The sequence below is a fragment of the Nuphar pumila genome, chromosome 9, assembly GCF_984573655.1.
Source record: "Nuphar pumila chromosome 9, dmNupPumi1.hap1.1, whole genome shotgun sequence".
In the NCBI taxonomy this organism is placed as follows: domain Eukaryota; kingdom Viridiplantae; phylum Streptophyta; class Magnoliopsida; order Nymphaeales; family Nymphaeaceae; genus Nuphar; species Nuphar pumila.
In genome coordinates, this window is record NC_143257.1 from 8,067,758 (window position 1) to 8,093,896 (window position 26,139).

A 26,139-nucleotide genomic window follows, 5' to 3' on the forward strand; every position below is an offset into this window, starting at 1 on the left:
GCGCAGCCGCAGCCACACTACCTAGGGCGACCAGGTTTGGGCAGTGGGGTCCTATATTACGGCCTAGCTCGCCTAGGTGCTGCCTAGGCTAGGACTGCCTAGGGTTAAGCCTAGGTCGGTCCACTTTTTTTTTCGTTGACTGTATTCAGCTTATAAAAGGAGGAAAAGGTCCATTTTCCCCCTTTTTCACCCTCTCTCTCGCTCGATTCTCTCTCCTCTCTCTCACTAGGGAAGAAGAAGAAAAAGGTCTCTCTCTGTCTCTCGGGCTCACTCTCTGTCTCTCGGGCTCACTTTCTCTCTGTCTCTCAGTCTATGTCTCTTGTCTCTCTCTTGGTCTCGGTCTTTGTCTCTCGTCTCTAACTCTATCTCTTTGTCTCGGTCTCTGTCTCTCTATCTTTCATCTGAGTCGTCTCTCGGTCTCGATCCCCATTTTCTCTCTTTGTTTTTAGATGTGTTTTATGTCTTATTTGATTTTTTTTTTGTTTTTAGTTGCTCTTACATGCTTAGAACTATCAGTTAGCTATGTTTTGCTGCTTATGAATTTACTATTGGCTATTTTTTTGTGAAAACGAATATGCATTGTATATATAAAGATATATTTAAACAATGATTTTTTCATTGTCTTATTTGTATGATTTTTGCATTGTCTTATTTTGATTTTGATGTACAGTTGTTGTTGGCTATTTTGCTGTTGTCTTATTTTGATTTTGATGTTGCTTATGAATTTACTCTTATCAGTTGTGTCATGGTTTGTTTATTTAATTATTCATTTCTTCTTCTTATTTGTCTATTGCTTGTATTATGTCTATTGTTGTTGTTAATTTTTTTATCTACATGATTTTATCACATTGTTAGTTGTATGGTTTGTTTATTCCATTGTTAATTTATTCTTAATTTGTATTAATATAATTGCTTTACAGTGTCCAACGACATGTTATTATTTGTCTATTGCTTATTATAGATTGATTTTATGTTATATACATGTTTCTTATTAATTTTAGTAGTTTGTTTATATATTTTTTAATTTTTAAAAAAAAAATATTTGGGGTACCGACTAGTCTGCCTAGGCCTTTTTAGGGCCTCCCCGCCTAGCGCCTATGACAACTAAGGATGTCACAACAATAATATGCCATAGACATCTTAAAAATATTTAACGTCTTTGTGCAAGCCTATGGATACTACTTGGGCAATGATTCCAAGTATGAGGGTGATTTATTAATGGATCCCAAAAAATATTGAAGCACAGCAGAAGGATTACAATATTAACTATCACAAGACTTAACATCACATTTTTGGTTAATTAAGTTTGCCAATTTATGCAAGCTTCTATTACAGATGGAAGCATTAAAAAGAATTGTGGGGCACATGAAAGAAACTATTGGATGGACTTGTATATTACAAAAATGATCCAACCAAAGTAGCAATACAATCAGCACGGACTCGGCTAGGAGGTCGACGCACCCATGTCAACACGCCCCAACACGGGTGCGGACACGGGTGCGGCTTCGGACAAGGGGCGGACTCGATCAACAAGTGATGGACTTAGTCAACGCACCAGGGCCGAGTCCGTCCACTTTATAGACTCAGTCAACTTTGACCGAGCCTATTGGTGTCCATATTTAAAATTTATAATCTTATTATTAATTTATTGTTATATATATAATTATATATTTTTTTAAACATATATATATAGCCGAGTCCCCGTGTCCAAAATTTTTGAAATTGTGCCGCACCCGTACCCATGTGACATAGAATTAGTCTTAGGTGTATTTGAGTGCAGATTGAGCAGGCAACCCCAAGAACCCAACACTTGAAGGTTGGTTTCAACTTTCAAGATTTGGTGTTTAATTGGATAGGAACTTGATATTATGGAAGAGTCAAAAGCAGAAAACCATAACAGGTCATAGGTCATGTAAAGAAGCAGAGTATAGAGCATTGGCAGCCACATTGAGTCTCACAGATTGTTGGGCTTAAAAGTAGATTAACCTTTTATGATAATTAAAGTGCTCTAGCTTTGACTTGGAATCCTATATTTTTATGGTAAACCAAAGCAAGTTTAGACAGGTTAGAGCTTTGTTCATAAAAGAATTGAATATGAAAAGATAAGAGGCAAAGCCTGTTAAGTTATGAACATCAAGTAGCCAATATATTCACAAAAGATTAACAATCCGAGCATGAGTATTTGAAGACCAAATTGTAAGCATGTATAACTTGAGGTGTGTTAAGCCTAGAGCACATCAGGAGTATTTTTGTCCTTTTACATAGGGACTATGTTTGTAATGGTATTGATGTATCTTACTTACAGCACATGTATAAGTTGTAATTTACCCTTTTAGGACTTTGACATAAATAATACATTATGGGGCTCCCTCCATAGATACGATATTGGAGTCCATGCTAGGCTGTTCCTCTTTTCTTTCCCGAGTTCATGTGCAGCTACAGCCTCCGATTGCATGCAGCAAAGAACCAGGCCTGATTTACAATATCCATGTATGACCACAAACTAAACAACTATGTCACACCGATACTCCATTTTGGCCCCATACTATGCCCTCTTATATATTACTCGTATTGAAAACTTTACAAAAATGGCTATGTCCCCGCAATGGCAACCGGATCCATGTGACATAACTAAACAAAGGGAATAAGGAGGGAGAAAACAAGTTGTACATCTCCCTCAATATAGGCATTTTCATATTCATTGACATATTTGCCCCGTTGAAGGGAAGCAGCAGTAATAAACAATTGACCTATACATGAGACAAGGGCGATGTTAAAATTATAGTCATTGTCCCACTGCTGTAAATTCCTCCGATGACAAGTCCCATCTTATCTACCCCTTGGCTTTCCAAACAAAAGAACATAAAAAGAGTATATTATGTAATAAATACATCCTAGCACTTACATGGCTGGCAAGCATGTACCAGAGTAAATAGTATGCAGCACCAGCCCAAGCGGTTTCAGCAAAGACACCAGCTGTCCTTTTCAGTTCTGAAGATAATGGAAATAACCGGAAAAGCCTTGGAAGAGATTGAAGCAATATAGTATAATGCAGTGCAGATGTTGTAGCCAACACAACTGATCCCTCTGAATTATGGAGAAATCTAGAGACTACAATCTGTAAAAAATACAAAAAGTCAAGATGGATGTCTATCGTTCCTATTTTCAGCTAACCCCCCGATAGAAAATAACAAAAGTAAAACACTCCATAATGTACCGAGAAGGAATATTTAGACACCAAATGGTATTTAATATTATAGATAAGTTTCTCAAAGGCTAAGAATGCAACATCAGAAACAAGGATTCATGTACTTAGTTTCCTACACAGAGAATTCTGGACACATGGTTCCCAAAGAGATGATTCCCCTTTTTAGAAGGTGGACGCAACAATAAAAAGACAGATCATTCTAGTAGTGAAAACCTAAACAAGTCCAAGAACTTGATCCATGGAATGCTCTGTAAACAAAATCCTCCTAGGTTCAACTGATACAGGAATATTTATGATTTGAACTATATATGCTTATAGGCAACACTGACACCATTAATAAGCTAATCAACAAAATGATTTTTCTTATTAACCAGAAACACGCATTACAGATACAAAGATGCAAATCTTATGTATTAAACACTGCCTACAGTTTTTGGACTGACTGAATTTTGTCACCCCTCATATATCTATTCCAAAGAAATCAGTCATGAACATCATATAGAGGGTAATATAAACCTGGATGCATAAAGATCTCAGAGGAAGGAAATCTGTGGAGTTGACTGAGGGGATGCAGATGTTTAAACTTTAAACTAGTATCCTCAAAATTCTTTAATCTTCTCAAGTTAAGTCACTAGCCTTGAATCACCGTACTGCAGAAAATTGGCCCCCTTAGGAACTTTCTCATTTCAGCTTGGGCAACGGAACACTATTTCCATCATGTACAAGTGGAAACTATATTGAGCAATCTAAATCACCAAATTATGTTTCTAATATTTAGTGAAGCCTAGTAATAAACAATGGTTCCCTGATTAACATGAGTGGCTTAGTCACAAGGATCAATGCCATATATTCAGAAATTAAAAAACTGCTACTTTTGTACACTACAATCACATTCTCAGCATTTCAACTGATATTTTTATTCACAAATGATCAGTAAAGTATCACCACATCACAGTAGTCAACATAAGGTCATGGCAGAAAATTACAGATAGCATTACCAACCAACAAATGCTTTTAGAAAACCATAAACAAAATTCCCGAGAATAGGAAGTTCAGACAAGGTATTATTTCTGAAATAAAATACAGCTATAAGCACTAAGAGGACAGAACAAGTGGCAGTTTACCACTAATAAATATCAAGTCAACAAAGTTCCACATTTAAAGTTCATAACGATATGGAGAAGAGTAAACAAGTTCTGGAGTCTCAAGGAAAGTAATGTAAAAGCCATGAATCCTGTTTAGAAGATCAAAATGACACCTGCATGCAACTCAAATCTCTACTTTTGGTTATTAAAAAAAAGGTCATGCTTATAAAGCAGATCTGAATAAAATAATCATATTATAGTACTGGGAAATTTTGTAGGTCCAGCCAATGATCACCTTAGGCTAAGACAAAATTCCACCAAGATTGACAACAAAGTATGACACTAAACTAGAAGAATGACTCAACTTGGAAGGCTCAGTATGAATCAATCATGGGCATATGTGTAATGGGCAATGGCAACTTGCTAGGTCATACTGCAACATGGCAATGCTAGGTCCACATATGGGGATTGTTAGATTTTATAAATCCAGAGTTTTACCATGCGTGAAGGGTGAGGAACAGAGGGAGAGAGAAGGAGCTGAAGAGAAATCCTGATTCCCAATACAAGAATTGGCTGCAGATCTTTTCATTATATGTTGTTACTAATACAAAAATTTAGGGTACTAAAATACCCTTTTACAACAAGGAATAATTACATATGTGCCATTAATGAAAGGAATACATGATTACGGGTTTGGACCCTAACCCGTGATCCGATATAAACAAAACACGTCTTTTCACCCTCCCTCAAGTTGTGTATGGTTTTGAACCATGAACAACTTGCCTTTTAACATCCAAAACATGTCTTTGGTCAATCCTTTTGTGAATATATCAGCCACTTGATCAGTAGTTCGTACAAATTCAGGCTCAATCTCCTTCTCTTCTACCTTTTGTCTCACAAAATGTTGATTTATTCTGATGTGTTTGGCACGACTGTGATAAATGAGATTGAAGGACATATTGATGGCACTTTGATTATCACATAAAAGAAGGGATTGAGAGATTGATTCTCCCACTTCTGTCAGTAAGTGCCTAATCCATGTAGCTTCAGCAGTAGCGGTTGCCATTGACCTACATTTGGCTTATGTACTTGATCTAGCAACAACCTTTTGTTTCTTACTACTCTAGGATACCAAATTCATCCCAACAAACACACAATAGCCAAACACCGATTTGTGTTCGTCTGGATCTCCCGCCCAGTTTGCATCAGTATAGACAATAATTTCATGTGCATTTTGCTCATTTGTTCTTTTTCTATACAAAAGACCATCCCCAACAATTTCCTTCAAGTACCGAAGTATCCATTTAACTACTTCCATATGCCCTTCACACGGCTCATGCATGAACTGAAATACCTGATTTACTGAGTAAACAATATCAGGTCGAGTGAAAGTAAGATATTGCAACATGCCTATTATAATACGATATTTTGTAGGATCCTCATATAGATCTCTATCTTGAGAACTGAGTTTCTGATGAAGGACACTAGGAGTTCACAAGGGTTTGCAATCTTTCATACCTGCCTTATTGAGGATATCAATAGTGTACTTATGTTGAGTGAGAGTCATTCCTTCAGAAGTACTGTCAACTTCAATTCCAAGGAAGTATCACAGTTTCTCAAGATCCTTCATTTTGAATCTCTGATTTAAGAGATGCTTGACCTCCTCAATATGAACTTTGGAGTTACCTGTGATGATAATATCGTCTACATATATCAAAAGCAGAGTAAGTATGTCTTGGTTCTTGAATATAAACAAGGAATGGTCAAGGAAAGATCGCCTAAAACCATATTTTTGTATTTCAAGAGAGAAACTATCAAACCAAGAACGGGATGCCTGCTTCAACCCTTATATCGCCCTTTTTAATTTGCATACGTATTTTGTAGGATTGCCTTCTGCATATCCAGTGGGTTGTTCCATGTATACTTCCTCTTTCAAATTTTCATGTAGAAAAGCATTTTTGACATCAAATTGACTAATTGTCCACTGATGTTCAATAGCTAAAGATAGTATGACTCTGATTGTTCCCATTTTCACAACTGGATTAAAGGTCTCATCATAATCTTGTCATTGCTCCTGTGTAAATCCTTTGGCGACAAGTCTCGCCTTGTACCGTTCTGTAGTCTCATCAGGTTTATACTTTATTTTGTACACTCATTTCGACCCAACTACATTTCTGTCTGTCTCGGAACTGTTAAAATGTATCATTCGATACAAACAACTACCTCATTAGTCCTCCAAAACCCATAAATCAAGTGTATAAGCTACTAGATCAAGAATATAAATATAATGCCATTAAAGGCCAAAGACACACACAAAGGTGTGCAAAAGAACCTCTTGTCTACATATAATAATACTTGAAATGAGTGCATCTACGACAAGAACAAGAGAATACACGCCAACATGGACCAAAAGCATCTCTTGTCTACGTAAAAATACACTCAAAACCAAGTATGTTCAGCTACTAGAACAAGAGTAACAAGTCAACCATGGGTTAAAACACAATATATCTCTTGTCTACATAAGATGGCACTTGAAATGAGTGAAATAAGCCAACCATGGGCATACATCTCAGCGACTAGAGCAAGGACACAAACGTCAACATGGACTAAAATCACACACCATTGTGTGAATCAACGTGCCTTGTCTACATAAAATAACACTCAAGACAAGTGTGTTCAGTTACTAGACCAAGAGAGCAAAAGCCAACAAAGGGCTACCAACACACGAAGGTGTAATAAAATTCTTGTCTACATATGATGACACTTAGATAAGGGGCATAAAAGGAGAAGACTTTTGAGGTAATCATACTTGTAATGACAAACATATATATAAATCAAACCTTGAATCAATAGAACAATATTCTTCAAAAAGAATACCCATAAAAACAACATTTTGGAATAAACTATGTTAAAGTATCTTCAACAAGATACAACAACCGATAGAACAATATTCTTGAAAATAAATGTGTGAACATACGCACACCAAGAACATATGGAACACTTGTGCACAAAAGCACAAAATCACAAATGTGCAAATGCACTCATAATTTTTATAAACAATGGAAGGTTGGGCAATAATCCCTAAAACATTGATTTCAATATACCTTAAAACATTTTAAGGTTTCAAACATCATATATCCATCACATTTATATATAAATAAGAGCATCCATAAGATCAATGGCCAACATCAAACTAGTGACACACTCATATACCAAATCATTCTAGAGTCCCAAGGTGCCCATAACTCACCTCAACCCCCATCTATAATATAGTAAGTGGACAATCTAAAAAGACATAACAACGAGTGTCACACTCATAATTAGAGATCATATACCAAATCATTCTAGAGTCCCAAGGTGCCCATAACTCACCTCAACCATCATCTATAATATGGCAATTTGGACAATCTAAAATGATATAACACGAGGTGCCCATAACTCACCTCAACAAACATCTCTAATAAAACAATAATAAGGCCAAAACAATGATGCATTAAAGAAACATGTGATGGACAAATATAAATGCCACAAAAAGGCAATAAACACTTTAGGAATCATTTTTCAAATAAAAGAGGATTGGTTAAAAATTGAATCAAAGGTCCAATATAATCAATCACAATAATATGCTTTATAACAATAATTTTGCATAAACATGAATTATGCTTAATCTTCAAAAGAAATCATTTATACAAAAAAGACTTATTATGCAACTAACACAATTATGAAATATTAAGCAACATCATGCGTAAGAACCGATTTGGAATAATCAAAAAGTCAAAAACAAGCCTCAACTATGATAGATATAAAGTGCAATTAAATGCACACCAAATGATAATAGATGCACTTTTATGCAATGCAAGATTTTTAAATGACAATAATCTTGAATGAGCAAATAACAAACTTAGGCCAATATAGGCATTCATAAAGATGGTGAAGTTTGAAAAATCTTATGAAATCCACTATTGTAACTTAAAAAATGATGCTCACAAACAATCTTCTCACAACAACCATGAAATCTTCATAAAAGAGTATATACTCACAAGAAGATTATAAGGACCGAAAGGCTCCTTAAAGAGAGCTCAAAACACACAAAAATCCCAAAGAAGGGGGAAACTCCACTAAAGTGAGAGAAATTCCAACAAAGAAGAATAATAGATTTGTTAAAAAAACCTTATGATAAAGTAAGATTGTACTATGGCATAAATCTATAAAATTAAACATTTATTGAGGAAAAATTCAAAAGCTTTTAAGTTTTATCAAAAAACATGACTTAATAGATTATTACGAACTCCTAATGTAATAAGTACGCAACAAACATTAGTGAAGACCATAAATTTTATAATGAGACAAGCTCTTTAAATCAAATTGAAAAATCTTTTAAGAGTATAAAGATGCAAAGAAAATCACCATATTCCATAAGACTATTTTAAAACTTAATTCAACCGGAATTATATAAAAAAACTTTCTTAATTAAATGTTGCTCATATAAAAAGAACACATTGGGTAAGTGAATCAAAACTTATTAAGGAATTTAGCATTTTTCGAAAAACTACATCTCACAAACATTTTAATCTTAACATACCTTTCTTTAAAGACTTACCATATATAAAAGGTATTCTTATAAACAAAGTTAGATTTAAAATATAAATTCAAGGCTCCAATGGTCATAAATCTTTACCGACCCATTAAGTTTTGAGCAATCATATATCTAATTTTATGCCAAACAAGTTATCATTTTCAAATTTTTCAAAGAAAAACATACGAAAAAGTATGTATACGAAAAAGATTCAATAGAGTATCAAGTAACTCAAATTTTTTATAAAAAGACATAATGACAAAGAGTACACATAAAAAAACATATTAAATTCTTCATACAATACTTAAAGAAATAGAATGCATACCTAATAACTTTAAGAAAGAAAAGAGAGAGAAATAAATACTTCACCATTTTTCTTTAAAAAATTCTTGAATACCATGCTTCCCGATGCACCAAAGAGCAACTCGATCTCAACCTTGCTCTGATACCATGTAAAAAAGTGGCTTTGAATACATTAGGTTCAATAAAGAACCCATACACATGCACATGAAGTGCGAATAAACCCATTAAAGGGAACAACACAAGCACATAATGTGCTAACACATAAACCCACACAAGGGGCAAAAAATATGACATAAAGTCATAAGTTGAATATTATTGAAGAAGAAAGAAGAAGGGGGTATAAACCCCATACAATGGAGCATAAGCTCCTCCAAGGAGTAAAGAATGCAAAGGGGGAGACCCCTATTTATAACACAAGAGAGAGGCCACCAAGAGGGCTCCCAAAGGAGTCATTGGGAGCCCCCAACGGTCACATTTGTGACCGTTGGGGGCTCCCCAACGACTCTTTGGGGAGCCTCCCTAGGTGGCGCAAACCAAAAAAAGGGAAAAAGAAAAAAAGAAAATTAAAATAAAATTACAAACATATTCCAAATGGAATATGCGTAAAAACTGTGAAATGTCTAAACTACCCCTATGCCTATAAATAGATAAATATATATTTTATATATATAATTAGGATAATACATATGCATATATATCATATATGAATATGTATTATCCTTTATATATATAAAATATATATAATATTACAATTGTCGAATGATACATTTTAACAGGAACAACATCCCAGGTACCACATTCATGTAGAGCCTCCATTTTTTCATTCATTGCTTCAATCCATCTTTTAGAATTTGCTGCTTGAGAAAATGTTGTGGGCTCATCTTCCTTGCTTAAAGCAGTTAGAAAAAGTTGAAACACCAGTGAAAAAATTTCATAACTGACCCATCTTTCTATCGGATAACAAGAGCGGGTGGATCTTCTAACATCAAAAGTAGAAGTAGATGTAGAGGATGTATCCATTCCCTGATTAAAAATAGTGGGCGCCTCTCTTCCTCGTCGAGTATAAAAAAAACCTTTATACCTTTCTGGATCCAAAGATGGCTTTGTACTCTCCTGTGCAATCAACCTATCAGCAGGCATAGATCACTTATCCTTTTGATCACAATCTGAAGAACAAATATCATTAGTACCGGAGAAAAGTTCAGAATTCAACCAAGGATGATAAACCTCAACTTTAGAATTTGATTCAGAAGAAGTAATGCTTCGATGATCAAAATTCAATTCATCGAAGATAACATTTCTTGATATTTTGATGTGTTTGCTCATGGGATCATAGCACATGTATCCTTTATAGATAGGGATCTCATGCTCTTGGCTCTAAGACAGGCAACAATGTGCATCATCTCATCCAATTTAACATTTGTCCATCCCACTCATAACTCTTAAGTTATAAAACCACCATAAAATTAAAGTCAGGTATCTTATTGTCCTAGTAGGCGTTCAAACAGTTAAGATGCCCTCCCAATAGCCCCAAGGGGGTTTGGCACAGTGGAGTGAGGCCTTGACTGCTAGACGGGCAGTCAAGGTTCGATTCCCATGGTTGTCTCCACTCTGCGCAAGCCAACACCCAGCATAGGCCCCAGGAGCGGGGGGTCCTAGCCTCGGAGTTTTACACTGCCAGCATGATGAGTGTAGGTATGGAAGGCTGCGCCAGTGCGACCAGGTCTTCGTGTCGGATGTAGGTTCTTCGGGTTATAAATAAAAAAAATGCCCTCCAACAGGTACCAAGACCTAATTGCCTATATGAATTAGGCGACCATTAATGTGAACAAACATGTAGAACCTTAAATTGATCATGACCAAGGACCTTCTACTAAACTATGAATACAACATTAGAGACTGCTTACTTAGGGCCAAAAATTTAGTGAAGTGATAGAAATCCACAAAAGTGGCGGTCTGGCAGATGATGAAGTAACACAAATATCTCCAATAGTCAGTCTATTTCCAGCAGCTCGCCAGTGGGAGCGTGTCGATAAGATGAAGAAAATTTTTTGTTCCTAACATGTTTTGGAGTAAGATGATAGTTCCTTAGATTAATTGAAATGACTAAGGATAATGATGTAATTTTGCATGATGCATTTATTAATTACTATGGGATAATGGAACATTTTTCTTGATTTTTCATTGGAGTTCTCTTCAAACATTAAATTATGGAGACTCAAAATGAAACTTGATCTTACATCATTTTTAACCTAAAGTTCCATCAAGTTGTAATATCTTAAGGCTCTTTTCGGAAGCTTGCAGTTGAATAGGAGTTGAAGATTTAGGATAATTTGCCTCAAACTCCACTCAAAATGGCTGTTTGGAAGAAGGTGTTGAAGCATTTGGGGAGTTAAAGACATATTTTAAGATTTCTTTTTTTATTCTTCTATAAAACAAATTCACAAATATCTCTCACTATCCAGGAGTTGGATGTTTTCACTTTTCCAACTCTGTCTGCCACCTTTCTCCCAAACATAGGAAAATTAAGAAATTGAAAACAATGATTAGAAACATCTATCTCCTATAAAGAAAAAATAAGAACCAACATTTTCTGAAACATATAGAACTCGCTATTAAGGAGGCAAAACAAGTTTATACAAGTGAAAGAAAAAGGAGAAAAGAAGAAGAGTTCTATTTACCTGTGGAATAGGCAGCACAGAACAGAAATCTATAATAAATTGCTTTTTCAGGTATCTCTTAGCTATTTGCCCAGGGTCTATAACCAGTTCACCTCTACCAAAAACCCTTGATGATGGAGCAATGAAAGCAGTACGAAATTGCAGATACATGCGAATTCCATAGAACAAGTCAAGGGCAGTGCGCAAAGAAATAAGTATTATGGCTAAATTCCGACCAATTGCAAGGCAGTTTGATCCATTATCAACCACCGGAAGGTAAAAAAACAACGGATCCACAAATACTGCAAGAATACAACACACAACAAAAAGCCTATTCCATTTTAGGAGGGATTTATTTTGTGGATCATATACTGTCCTATCTGCGACCTTGAGATCCTCAGGAAATACTGCTCGAGAAACACCAAACCGAAGTGATCGACCCAGTGATCTAAGTCCTTGAGAGCCTTTCCTCATTCCCCTCGTAAAGGAGTTTGATGTACTCTGGTTTGATGAATTCCATCCTTCCAAGTTAAATCCACATCGCTTAATCCCATTTTGTGAACTTATTGAAGACCGAGAATCCAAATCATCCAGCCTGCAGCAAAAACAGCACCCATATCACTGCAAACATCCCACTAAGAAACCCAACAATCAAAGCCCAATTATAGAAATATGAAAGCTTGCACTTACAGGAAGGTAACTAGAATCATATGTCAACATGGTGCAGATTTTTGCAATTTATTAGGCTAAAAAGAAGAACCATGTCAAACACCCAATGACAATATGATTATCCAGGACTAAAACTGAAACATATCAGCATACACAGCACTAAACCTACTCATACCTGTTCATGGATAATGAAACCAGCACGAGTTATTATTTGCTGGCATTTAGAAATCATATCAACTTCTAGATTCATTATATTTGAACTTTCAAATTAAAGTTACAAAATGTCAATGCAAATTTTAGAAGTAAGATCTACTAAGCAATGAAAATGCCAAAACGTATTGACCTAACTGTAAAAAGTTGGAAATGGAACATCCATATCCTGTGCTCAATCTTGCCATTCCACTTAACAAATAATTTTGTGGGATATGAATACTCTTCAGACACTGGGAAACAAAGCATAGGCAATGCTTATCGATTATATAAGTTTGATCAGTCACTGCAGTAGATAAAACCAGTGTTGTAAGTATCATACCGTATACCATACGTATCGTTCCTTTTGGGTTTTGCGATACGATACACACTTGTATCGCGATACGAGTGTGTATTGTACCCATATAAGGTGTATCGTACGGCACACCTTCGACGCACTTTAAAAAGGCCCAAAGTTACTTTTTTCATTTTGTGTTTTAAATACCTTTTGAGGGTCGACTTCTTCATTTGTCTAGAGGCCATTAGAAGTGCATTTTCACCGTTTTTCACACAAAGAAGTGGGTTAAAGTAAAATAAAATGCATTTCCACCATTTTTTTCACTCAAGAAAATGGGTTAAGGTAAAAAATCTTTATTATGAGTAAAATTACAAAGCTACTCTCTAAAAACATTCCGCCTCCGAGGGCACTGCTCCCCTACACCCCCCCCCCCCGCCAACTTACCGCGAAGTTGGATCCACGAAAATTAAAGATTTATATTAAGGTAGAAATCAGGCTCCACACTTCTCCAACAAAGATGGCATAAGATGATCCGACATGGTAATGGGGCACTCAAGTATTGAGTGGAAACTAATTGAAAATTGAGTGCAACTATTGCCATAATATTTTGTTTATGTAATATGAAAGTATGATTCTTGTGGCATGTTCTTAATTGCAATATATTTATTATTTTGCATTGTTCTTTTGAGATAGTTGATGTTTGATGATGTCTTATGCAGCTCATAGAGACATAAATGCTTCATACGTGATTTTGTGGTTATATTTTGTGCAATTCATCATTGTTTCATGTGTTGATTTTTTTTAGAATTTTGCTAATTTTTTCTGATTTTTTTTTTGGATTTTTTAGAAAACTTTTATTTAAATTTATGATATTTTATGATATGATACGATACGGTCTTAATTTGGGCCCGACCGATACCGGTAACGATACAATACTTACAATCATGGATAAAACAATTCAGTCACTGCAGTAGATAAAACAATTCAATCTAGTCCATCATTAGATTCAATTTTGAAGGTAGTAAAAGATCAACACGTTGCAATGCATGAAAATGAGGATGGTTTAAAAATAGCCAAAAACATCACCTTGTAATCAACAGATGAAAAAGGTTAACACATCATGCTGAACATGATCCAAAGAAAAAGGTTAACAGATCATGCTGAACATGACACAAAGACCAGTTTTTGCTTTTGAAAATTAGATGTGTAAATCAAGAGCATAAGACAACAGTCACACCCTATATTACACACACACACACACACAACCTCAGAAACAGTGAAGTGGTCCAATCAGCCATGTTAGACTTGGAAGTAAACAAATGAAAACTTATTGGTTTTTAAGCATCTTTTAAGACAATAGTTGCATGAAGGTGCATGTTAAAAAACAAAAGCAAGCCCCATGTTGCTATGCTAATCCAGAATCCAGTGATCTGAACAAAAATATATTCTATCAAAAGAAAAGTCAAAAGCAAGCTTAAGAAGCAATAACACAATGGGACACTTGAAGAAGAAGCGAATACCTCACAAACTTTTCTCTTTGACCTCCCATAAGTTGTGATCTATAACCACAGTCGAACATTTTGGCTATTGCTTACTTGGTGTAAGATGATAAACTCTTTAAGTTTTAGCTGAACATCAGATAATAAACTGCATCATTTAATTATTGCGAGAACCATGAAAACAACTGCGCAGAAGGCCTGGAAAAAAATTGTCATAGAAGACCTAAAACTGCAATAAATAAAATGATGGCCTAATTCTGAATATTATATGGAAAACAAAGATAATTGACAATACCATCCAACTCATTAGCAGGAATTATGCTGGCAAGAAATCCTGACGTTGGCCCACGACCTGAAAGGTAAAGCTGACCAACTGAGGTAGTTATAGGGTTGGTCGATGGCTAGACACCATGCCAGAAAATCGTGGCCTTCACCAGTCTGCAAAGGACACCCCTGATAGATTTTCAGAGAGAAAGAAAAAATGCAGAATATGAGGGCTCTCTTCAGGCTCAGGGGCTAGGGCTTTTTATTTAAAAAAAAAAGTGAAAAAACGATGGCAAAGAAATAGGACATAATATCGAACGATTTTCTAACACGATATTATCGTGAGATTTTGTAAATATCATGATAAAAAAGCCATTTTAAAACTTTTGACAATTTCTCACATCTTTTTCATGTGTCACTTTGTTGTGGTGATGGTGGGACTTGATGAGCGCCAATATCAATGTGTGTAAAGGACAGTCAAGTCAAAATTGCCTAGATAGCTAGGGGAGAATGCATTCAAATCCAAGGTTGTTCTGACATCTAAACAAGATCGGCCTCTATGTATATGCTACAAATACAAGCCACAGACCAGCACCTACCCCAAACTATAACATAACCAGGACTGACAAAGAACCAAAGGCAAGGCAATAAGAAAAGATTATAGTGTTTCATACAGAGAAAAGAAATATGTTGCAACCATCATTTTTACTAAAATTTAATAATCATAATCTACAGATTGCAATGGTAAAAATAAGATAAAAAATTACAAGTTGGTTGCAATCAGGTATTCTGCTCTAGACAGGTGGACAAGATTCAAACAAGAACAGGGAAAAAACGGCATTATAAAAATGCAAAAAAACTCTGTTAGAAACAAATTTTAGAACTTATTTCATGTGGGGAGTGAAAATAAAAAAGCAACGTAGCTACAAGAATGTTATTTCTTTGTGAAAATTCACTTTCAAAGTCCACCTTCCGAGGGATAGAAGGTCCCAAAAAATTATATATTTCATGTTAAAATCTTTCATATTCTAATTGTTTTGAACAGTTTCATGTTCTTTGTTTGGCAAACAGCTTCTTTGTAAAGTTGCAATAATTTACTTCATAATTCACATAAAATTGCCAAAATAACCTATTGATGTCCAAAAGCGAAGATCCCCTTTATTAGAAAGTTACTACAGATCACATAAAAGTTCTTTTAGAATTGTAAAACATTGTTACTTGACTCACTTTAACTCAAGTAGGGAAAAAATCAAAATTTTACTTTTCTCTAACATTATAATATCCTCATGTAAAGAAAAGAAAAGGTCATATTTTAATCTAACTACTAAGTCACACGGACTCGGCTAAAACGTCTACGCACCCGCGTCAATACGCCCTGACACAGGTGCGGACACGGGTGCGGCTTCGGACACGGAGCGGACATGGTCAACTAAGTGTTGGACTTGGTCAACGCACCGGGGTTGAGTCCGTCGACATTTTGGACTCGGTCAACTTTGACCGAGTCAATTTTTGTCCATTTTTTTAAATTAATTTGGACTCGTGTCCGGATCCAGATCCGACCCGAATCCAAGACAGTATCGGGGTCGGGGTCCGACCCTTAAGAGGCTACGCAGGGGGAAGGGAATACCCCCCCCCCCCCGAATTCTTTTTAAAGAAGTCGAGGGTTAGGGTTTCTCATACGAGAAATCCTAAACCCCCTTCTCCTCTCTTTGTCGCTGCAACCTCTCCCTCTTTCCTCTCCCATCCGAGCTCCGGCAGACCATCGGCGACCACCGCCGGCGGCAACACCCCTTTTCCAGCCACCTCTTAGGTAATATCTCTCTCTCCCGCTCGTTGTCTTCTTCTTCTTCTCCTTGTTTGCGCAGAGGAGGGGTCGAGCCCCTCCCTGCCATCCCGTTTTCCCAGGGGAGGGGCTGAGCCCCTCCCCGGTGCCCCATTTTCGCAGGGGAGGGGTTGAGCCCCTCCCTGCTGCCCTGTTTCCATAGGGGAGGAGCCAAGCCCCTCCCTGCCTCCCTGTCCTTCTGTACGTAGGGGAGGGGCCGAGCCCTCCCCTCTGCGTCTCTTCCCCCTCCCCTCTTTGTCCTCTCCTTCATTGTCGGCAGATTTATGATAAGTTTTGTTGTTATCACACTCACGGGCTTTTTTATGTGTTATATTTTGGTAAGTTTATGTTGTTACTTCAATACCATTATTTTTTTATTTTTGCTTTAAAATTTATAATCTTATTATTGTTATATATATATAGCCGTGTCCCCTTGTCCAAAATTTTTAAAATTGCTCTGCACCCGTGTCGCACCCGTACCCGCACCCATGTGACATAGTCTAACTGATTATTTTTTATGGAAAAAGAACTATTCAATTCTACATTGGTTTTGTAATGGTTGATGTACTTCACTCAGTAAGCCATTCCGTTGTTAACCAAACAAAGTAATTCAATATTTCCTACATGATCACAAAATTCTTTCCTATCTCACTGGTGCTCAAATGACCACATTTGTCAAAATCAAAGATTAGGATATTTTTAATAAAATTGCAATATTTGGACCAAAATTTTCTTCCAACATTCAGAAACACACACACTTGAAAATTTGTTGTTACACAAAAGAGTGTTAGAGCCATGTCTTTGAACCAACTGTGGTTGAATTTAAGAGCCAACAGGCCACATCAGTTTTAGGACCCAAATTGTTTTTTTTTTTTTGTTTTGGATCCATTCATCCAATGCAGTCATCAAACCATCTAAACTCAAGACCCTTCAGATACATACTGAAAAGTATCAATCTATCCTGAGGACTTTTCTTTATTTATTAATGGGACATCCAAATGTAACAAGAGTTTCTTGTTCTTTTCAATCATTAGTAAGTCATGCTAGTGGCAGGGCTATAAATTTTTTCCAACATGTGACATTTTTTTTATGTATGCTGTTTAATCAAGGTTGTGACTTCAACATATTTGATTCTTAAGATGCTGTTAGCACTCAGAAAGCCCATGGCCAAACCCATTTTTTGTTTCTCGATCAAATCCAATGTAGACCTAGTATCAGCAAGTTCATCCGTAACACCACATTTTTGGTAAACCATATTTTGGCAAGATCACATTTAGATATAACATAGAAACCATGTTCCCATCATAATGCAAGGCTTCCAAACCTGGCTTTATATTCAAATCACTAGAGTATAGGGTACCTTAGAGGGCATGGTGCCAAAATAAAACCCTAATTGCTTGTGCAAGCATGCATAGTGACAAAAGTTTAAAACAGCAATTTCTTGGCTGTGAATTTCTCATGAGATTTTCATTTTTTATTTTTATCAAGTTTTTAACTGCAAAATCTCATGAAATATTTTAAAAAATCAAATAATTTCTTAAAAATTCAAAAAAAATAAATAAAAAACAAATCAAAACAAACTAATTACACAATTAAATTTTACATACAAAAAAATATAAAATCTATTTTCATTTCCCAATAATCATATCTAAACCAGAGTTATTGGAAGCTTCTTAGATAGGTGGAGAGCCGCTTATCGGAAACTCGCTTCAAAAGCATGATACCCCTGGCTTCCAAAACTTGATGTAAATCTCGATTCTCCCACACTTTTCCTATGCTTTTCCCATGCCTCATCCATGCTTTTTATATGTTCTCTCACGCTTCTTTCATATTTTTTAGGTGCTTCCTCTCACGTTTCACACTCACTTCCTATGCACTATCTCTACATTGGTTGTCATCATATTTAAATTTTGATAAGTATTTAATTCTTACACTGAAAAACATGAAATTTAAGAATAATCATTTTTTTTTATTTGTGTTATATTCACTTCCCATTCAATTCGCATATCTTTTCTTTTTTTATTCCTCACTTTTCGCTTCCCATAAATTTTAAAATGCCTCGCTTCTCGCTTCTGCTTCCTTATAGCTTCCCATTTCTGCTTCCTAGTCTGGCAACCTTGATCTAGACAGCTAGAATGGATCTTCATGTACATCCTTCATTTCATGATATGTAGTTCATCTTCTTTTAATAAAATTAAATGGATAAATATTCCCCAGATTAGTGATCATAAAATAAAGAAAAGAAAACTGAGTGGTGCAGCCCAAATCATCCGATAGAGACAACATTGTGAATTCATCGGAAATAGTAATACAGTCCAAGAGAGAGAGAAAAATCAAAGAACTTATATCAGAGCACTCAGCAAACAATTTCTATATAACCTTAATGTCTACAACTCAGTATGCCAAAGAATAACAAATTACACTTCATACATATAAAAAGTAAATGCCTCATTATTAATCCGGAGAAAACTACAAAACTTCCGAAAAAATAGCACCAAGCCAGAAAACTATTGGATTTCCTGCCTAAACGTCATCGAATTCCGATCTAAACTCCTAAAAATTGCCAACATAATACCAAAATAGAAATAAAACGCAAACTTACTATATAAAGACTCGATGAAGGAGGATCAGAGAGAGCGAGATGGGAGGATGACTGCCAACTGGAATCGGCTGGTTCCTCCCCTAACTGAACCGAAAGAGAGAGAGAGGGGGGGATGACCACCGATTGGAATCGGCTGGTTCTTCCCCCAACCGAAAGGAGAGAGAGAGAGAGAGAGAGAAAGACTCACCGTTCCGTGACCAAACCTCTGCATACGCCTCACACTACGCCGGAAAACCGCTCCTCTTCACCGGCGATCCGAACTTCGAGGGGGGTAGGGTTACGTCGTTGAGAGAGAGAGAGACGTGAAGACTGGGAGTCTTGTTGAAAAACGAAAGGGCAAAAACCCAAAATAAAACACACACGATAATATAGCGGTATTTTCAAAATAAATATTATTTTTTAAAGGCCAGCTGGGGTTAGGCAGAACACACCCGTTCAACGTACCACTGGGGTTTTGAACCTCCAACGTCCCATATCACAGGGAGACCATGCGGAGGCCCCGTTGGTATTTTCAAAATAATTATCGCAGCATTATTTGACGAAACGTAATTTCACAAGATTTTGAAAAAAAAAAACGAGAAAAACGAAGTTTTCATCGTTTACGCTTTTTGAGTAGGAGATGACTTCTTCTTAAATTTGATGAACGAGATAAATAAACTGGTTAACCAATCCCCATCAAGATCAAAATAATCAATCGTATTGTCGTTACCAATTTTCTAATATCACCATCTTTTTAACGTTTTTTTGGTCATTTACATGTTCAATGTTCATATAGGGCTGAATGGGAATCAATTGTTGGGTGGTAAACATAGGTGCCTCTCACCTCCACAAAGTCCTCTTCAATGTCCTAAGGCCTTTTTCTTTTCATCAATCATATATATATAGATATATATGAGCATAAAAAGTTCCAACCCAACCGAACCCGACCCGAGTAATATGCCGGATAAGTTTGGGTCATGGTTTTTGCCAGGTACCCGAGCTTTTTGCCGAGTATTTTATATATATTTTTAATAAAAAAATTTAAAATTATAAGGGTTCGGGTTTGAGATTCTATTTTCGTGCCTTGACAAAACCCCAGCCCGAATATTAGTTATATGGGCAAGTCCACAACAACCGTGATCGAGCCTTGACAAACTAGTTGACAGCCCTACACTCTGGTTAACATATTCTAATGGCTATATATACGTGAGAATTGGCAAAGGAAAAAATCTTTGACTTAAAAAGGCATTATATGGTCTCAAACGTGCTCTTGAAGCCTGGTATGATAGATTTATTAGTGTTATGATTAGTTTAGGTTCTCATTCTTGTTAGTAAAATATTTATGAAGTTTCAGTTATAAAAGGTTTGTAAATTTGGTTATGTGAATTTTATACTATATGTGAGAATGTACTGGAATATTTATAAAGTTTTGGCAGATTTTAGTTTCACAGATTTGGTTATTCACCTGTAAAATTCAAATTACTTATAAAAACTGAAAATTTATAGCAGATATCAAATTCACCTGTAACATTCAAATTCACCAATAACAGTCAAATTTATAGGTATATACATTTGAAACTTGTAACATAATTTACAAAATTATATACTCATTTACGATTAAAAGTTAATTTATTACATTCAAACTTGGTATATACAATTCAAACTAGTTATACTGTTAAACTTGGTTTACATTCAAACTAGTTAATCATAAATTCAATAAAAACTATATTTATAATTATTTACAAAACATTATTTAATTAATTATAATGATTTACAAAACAATAAAAAATAGAAGTCACTGATGTTAATGTGTTCGATGCGCTCGTGGCTCCTTGATGACCTTATTATTGTTAGCAATAAGGTTAGTTTGAGTTTGTATAATGGACTTCTTTTCTTTAAACAACTCCTTCAGCATGCAAATTTCAATCAGTGTAAGAGTCGATTCATTTTTTCGCTCCACTTGCAGTCCTTCTATACTTCAGATTCCTCACCCCAACTTTTTTTGCCTTCTCAATGCCCTTCTTTGCAAAGGGAGTGCTTGCAAATTGCAAGTTGTCAGCAACTACATCTTCATCATCGTTGGCACATGCCATAGATGACAAGTTGATGTCTTTATCATCATCGTGTTGATCTTCAAGTTCTAAGAGGAATATCGTGGGGTAATCTTTTGTCTGATCCTTCATTGTCATCAATATTATTCTCCTAACTGCAAGAGGGCCACAGGGTGATTGCTGAAAAAACCCAAACTACTAAACCAATTAGCCAGCCATTTGATGCTCAACTTTATTCATGTTGTGCAACCAAATATCCCTCACTGCGATGTCCTTCACTTGCACAACTACATCATGATTCTCCTCATTCTTCGTGTCTTCATAGGGGCACCACTTTACCTACAAAATAAAGTTTTATTCATGGTTAGTTATATATCATATTATTTATAAAAACATAGAAAATTATTTCAAGAATAATTACATGCGCCCTGGTCAGTGTGCACAATAATGCAGCACAACGAGCTCTTATCATGTGAGGACCCAAAGTTCTTCGATCATTCCCCTCATTTTTGTTACATGATGTACTTCACATTGCAACATATGGAAATTCAGGAAGATAGTCATATCTCAGGGGCCTTCCAATGGATATGTGCTCTCATGTCCAAACCTACAAGGATTAACACTGATTAATATAAAATGTAGTATATCAACAATGTTAAATAACTCAAAAGTTTTGGTATAATAAAGAAATAAATATCTCCAACACAACCAACATGCTAGCAATATTTTTTCTTTCAAGCCTTGTTGCACTCAAACTTGTATATAGGTGTGCGAGTGAGGCTACTCTTCATGCGTATTCATTAATGTGATCTAGGTCTTACAACAGTTTAATATACAATCCATGGATTGACTTTTCCTCAATGTTGATGAATAGGCATGTGCCAAAGAAGTACAACAAGAATGTTGTTACCTCCTTGTTCACCCAATGATCTCCCTTTCCTCCAACATAAGGTAGCTTCCTCTTAATTCTCCTCCCCATGATGGGATCATAGTGTTTTCTCAACTATGATAACTTACACATTTTTCTTCAAACACATCATCATTAGTTTGTAGATAAATATCTAACATGTGCTTGAAATCTCTCCACCAATGAGTACTCACTGACTCCCCATGTAACTTAAATATGGTGATTTATGGCATGTCCTCCAACGTGATGGTCATCTCAATATTGCCAAACTGGTGTTGGTTGCGAGATTTCAAAACTGCATAATGGCCTCTAGAAAACTGTGATTGATGTTCCATTATGTGATCTTCAATAAATTTTTAGAAATTAATCCAATCCAGCCTATCTTTCACTTCCTACATTAGTTTTAAGAACCACTCACGTTGCAGATTCTGCAGTCACAATTCATGTTGCTAGAATCAATCAAATTAATCATTGAATTATACACACAAATATATTTACTTAATTACAATTATTTAGACTAGTTATCTTAAAAGCAAGCTTCACACACATATATATGACAAATTAATGAATATATATTCAAACTAGTTATCCTAAAAATATGCTACACACACACATATATATATATAGTGAATTAATGAATGTATATATTGAAACTAGTTATTTTATAAACATGATGAAAACATATACATCAAATTAATCAATGAATTGTAATACTCAATGTAGTTTATCTTATAAAAATGCTTCACACATATATGACAAATTAATGAATGTATATACTGAAATTAGTTATCGTATAAACATGTTATAAACATATACTTCAAATTAACTAATGAATTGCACTACTCAATGTAGTTATCTTACAAACATACTTCACACACACATATAAATAACAAACTAATGAATGTATATATTGAAACTAGTTATCCTATAAACATATTGCAAACATATATATCATATTAATCAATGAATTGCAATACTCAACATAGTTATCTTACAAAAATGTTTCACACACATATATATAAAGCATTTTATATATTGTGTATCAATTTAATCAATGATTGAATGTCAAACTGATAATGATTGCAAATATCTTATAAACATGTATATACAAAATAACACTTGTGTGCAAAGTATCTGTCTATGAACACCAGATCTTGTTACTCATTGTGACCTCTTCCTTAGATTCCTCGTATCCAAGGGCTCATCTACCAGGACATCAACCTTAGATTTTTGAGGATGCTTCTTCGATTCCTCCATATCCTCCTATGCACTATCTACTGCAACCTTAACCTTTGATTGAACATCTGACCTAGCCAAAGGACCCTCACTTACCTCAATTTTCTTAGGACCCTCTACATTAACCTTAACCTTAGGGTTCACATCCTCCCCTTGTTGAGGTACTTCTTTCGACCTTATACATGAAACTTATCCACTATTCTTCACACTCTTCATCTTTATCTCACTACTACCACTACAGGTCGCTGCATCTCCATCTTTCTCTATCTGGGTATTGAGGTTAGCAATAACCTTAAAGTGAGCCAATGGGTCAAACTTATTTACCACTAAGTCTCTCTCCTTAGATGCTTTCGGGATGAGAGACATGATTATGGCTACAAACTCCTCCACCTTTTGTACAAGTGTTAGTTATTATTTGACCAACATTGAAGGTATTAGTAGTTGCATCTTGTTGAGGGCAAATTTTTGGGTTTTCGATTAGTGACACTGCATTTTCTATAGAAAATGTCGGACACCCAGGCTTTTGGCCACAATATAGGCTTCCCCTCAACCCACATGTCAACCTTACTTCATACTTCATAGTAGGATGCATCACCCAAGTCATAATTTTTCTTCTTTGACATTTTTTGTTGTGTTCCAACACTAGCAGATAATGTGGGTGTGAACCCCTTCGAGGCACCCTTCTCAATAGCCATATTATAACAAATAAATTCATAATTTTCTACAATAACAAAACAGAGAATATAGGTAAATAGACGGGCAACAGAGGCAAAGCATATGCTATTGAAAAAGCATTGCAAAAAACTAACAAAATAGCCTATTGACAATGCAGAAACTCAAATCGTTAAGGAAATAAAAAAATTTATAATATTTTTTAATCATGTTTATAATACAAGATATACAACATATAAATAACCAAATTGGAGAATAGAGGCATACAAATCACTAAGAAACTAGTTAGACAAATGGACACACACACACAAATGATTTCATCAACCAAAATAAATATAATAGGTTATTGAACATGAAAAGATAACTTGAAAACCATGCAATTTTTTCACAAAATAACTAACTCATGTCAATGTTTCAAAAGAATAACTGATTCAAGCTATTATTTCAAACAAATAACTATTTTAACCGTTAAACATGTGTTTATCAAAAAAACTCACAGTTGATGATTCTGAAAAGTTTGATATTGTACTATCATCGACAACTCATAAAAAAAAGTCATAGGTAATAGTAGTTGAAATTTGTTGCCAAGGGAAAGCACATTGAGGACCACAAAAAAACCCTACTTTATGCAAAAATAGCCCTGGGTTGTGGACAATCATTTTTTAAATAATTGAAGAGTTGCATTTAATGATTGTATCAAACTTTGCAAAAAAAAGGAAATTTGTATTCATTCATCTTTAATATTTGTAATATTTACAAAAATTCACAAATATGACAAAAAAATCACATACAAAAAACATATTTACAATGACCTTATTTACGAAGTTAGGACCTTATTTGTGAAGTTAGTACTTTATTTGCAATAGTCATTTGAGAGTATGAACTTCACATAACCTTGCAACATATTATATGCGCAAATCGCCCTATATTTGTGAATCTCCTTGAGGATCAATTACTTAAAGAAAGCATGCATGGTTCTATATGAATTTCATACTATATATGCGAATTTAGTAAAATATTTACAAAGTTACGACAAGTTTCAATTAGAGAAAGTTCACTAATTTGGTTATGTGAATTTAGTACTATATATATAAATTTAGTGAAACATTTGTAAAGTTTCGATAGATTTTAGTAACAGGAAGTTCATAGGTTTGTTTATGTAAACTTTGTACTATATATAAAAATTTAATAGAATATTTGCAAAGTTTCAACATGTTTAAGTAAAAGAAAGTTCACAAATTTGTTTATGCAAACTTCATACTAATGAAATATTTGTGAAGTTGTAACAAGTTTTAGTTACAGAAAGTTCACATATTTGCTTGCTAATTTAAAAAAATATTTATGAAGTTTCGACAGGTTTCAGTAACAAAAAATTTATAAATTTGTCTATATAAACTTCATATTATATATGTGAATTTAATAAAATATTTGCAAAGTTACAAAAAGTTTCAATTATACGAAATAGGCAGCGAACTTCGTACTATATATACAAATTTAATAAAATATTTATGAAGTTTTGATAGATTTCAATTATATAAAGTTTACAAGGTTATGTGGATTTCATGAAACATAAAAAAAAAACATGTAAATCTAACTTTTAGTGAGAGTTTGCCTAAGAGAATACCAATATATCACGCAAACTTTAATAGATTCACTTGTGCAAAGGTTAAAATGATCCTAAAAAGGTCAAAAAGTTGTGAATTTGAATGAGGCAGATTTAAAAAATTATAAGTCATTTTGAGAAACATGTAGATACAGTACGGTAATTTTTTTACAACAAATTCCTGTGCAAATTCTCAGCCCACGATGCAGCAATGGGATGGCCAAACTGCTGACCAATAGGACTAATAACTTTAACAGGTGTCAGTGGCAGGATAGTTCACCAGATTGGTAACCTGTGCTTATTTGGCATGATTCTTTGTACAGTTGATTTTCTCTAATAAACTGGTAGCGGTCGGCCTAACCCCAGCTTGCCTTAAAAAAAAAATCCGGTGCAGATTGACAGGCTGTTAACTTGCAGATGCTACTAAAATTCAATGCAATGAAAATTAAGGAAAAAAAAGGCAGCAAAAACTCCGAAGGAAATAAATAAAGGAAAAAGAACCCCAAAGAAATTTAA

General features: G+C 35.0%; 1 protein-coding gene across 3 annotated transcripts in view; it reads right to left on the reverse strand.

Moving 5' to 3' along the window:
- LOC149828363 (putative cyclic nucleotide-gated ion channel 5) overlaps positions 1-19,495 on the reverse strand; it is a 42,442-nt gene extending 22,947 nt beyond the window's left edge. Inside the window, exons 1-5 of one of the 3 annotated variants that reach the window (XM_090017538.1) lie at positions 19,363-19,495; positions 14,783-14,940; positions 14,509-14,616; positions 11,854-12,427; positions 2,906-3,118 (exon numbers count right to left, since the gene is read on the reverse strand). In XM_090017538.1, coding sequence (XP_089873664.1) covers positions 2,906-3,118; positions 11,854-12,427; positions 14,509-14,567 — 846 coding nt within the window. In that variant the 5' untranslated portion in view covers positions 14,568-14,616; positions 14,783-14,940; positions 19,363-19,495. The remainder of the gene's footprint in view (positions 1-2,905; positions 3,119-11,853; positions 12,428-14,508; positions 14,617-14,782; positions 14,941-19,362) is intronic. The other 2 variants (XM_090017537.1, XM_090017539.1) reach the window with 2 other exon arrangements.
- Between the last annotated feature and the right edge of the window lie 6,644 nt (positions 19,496-26,139).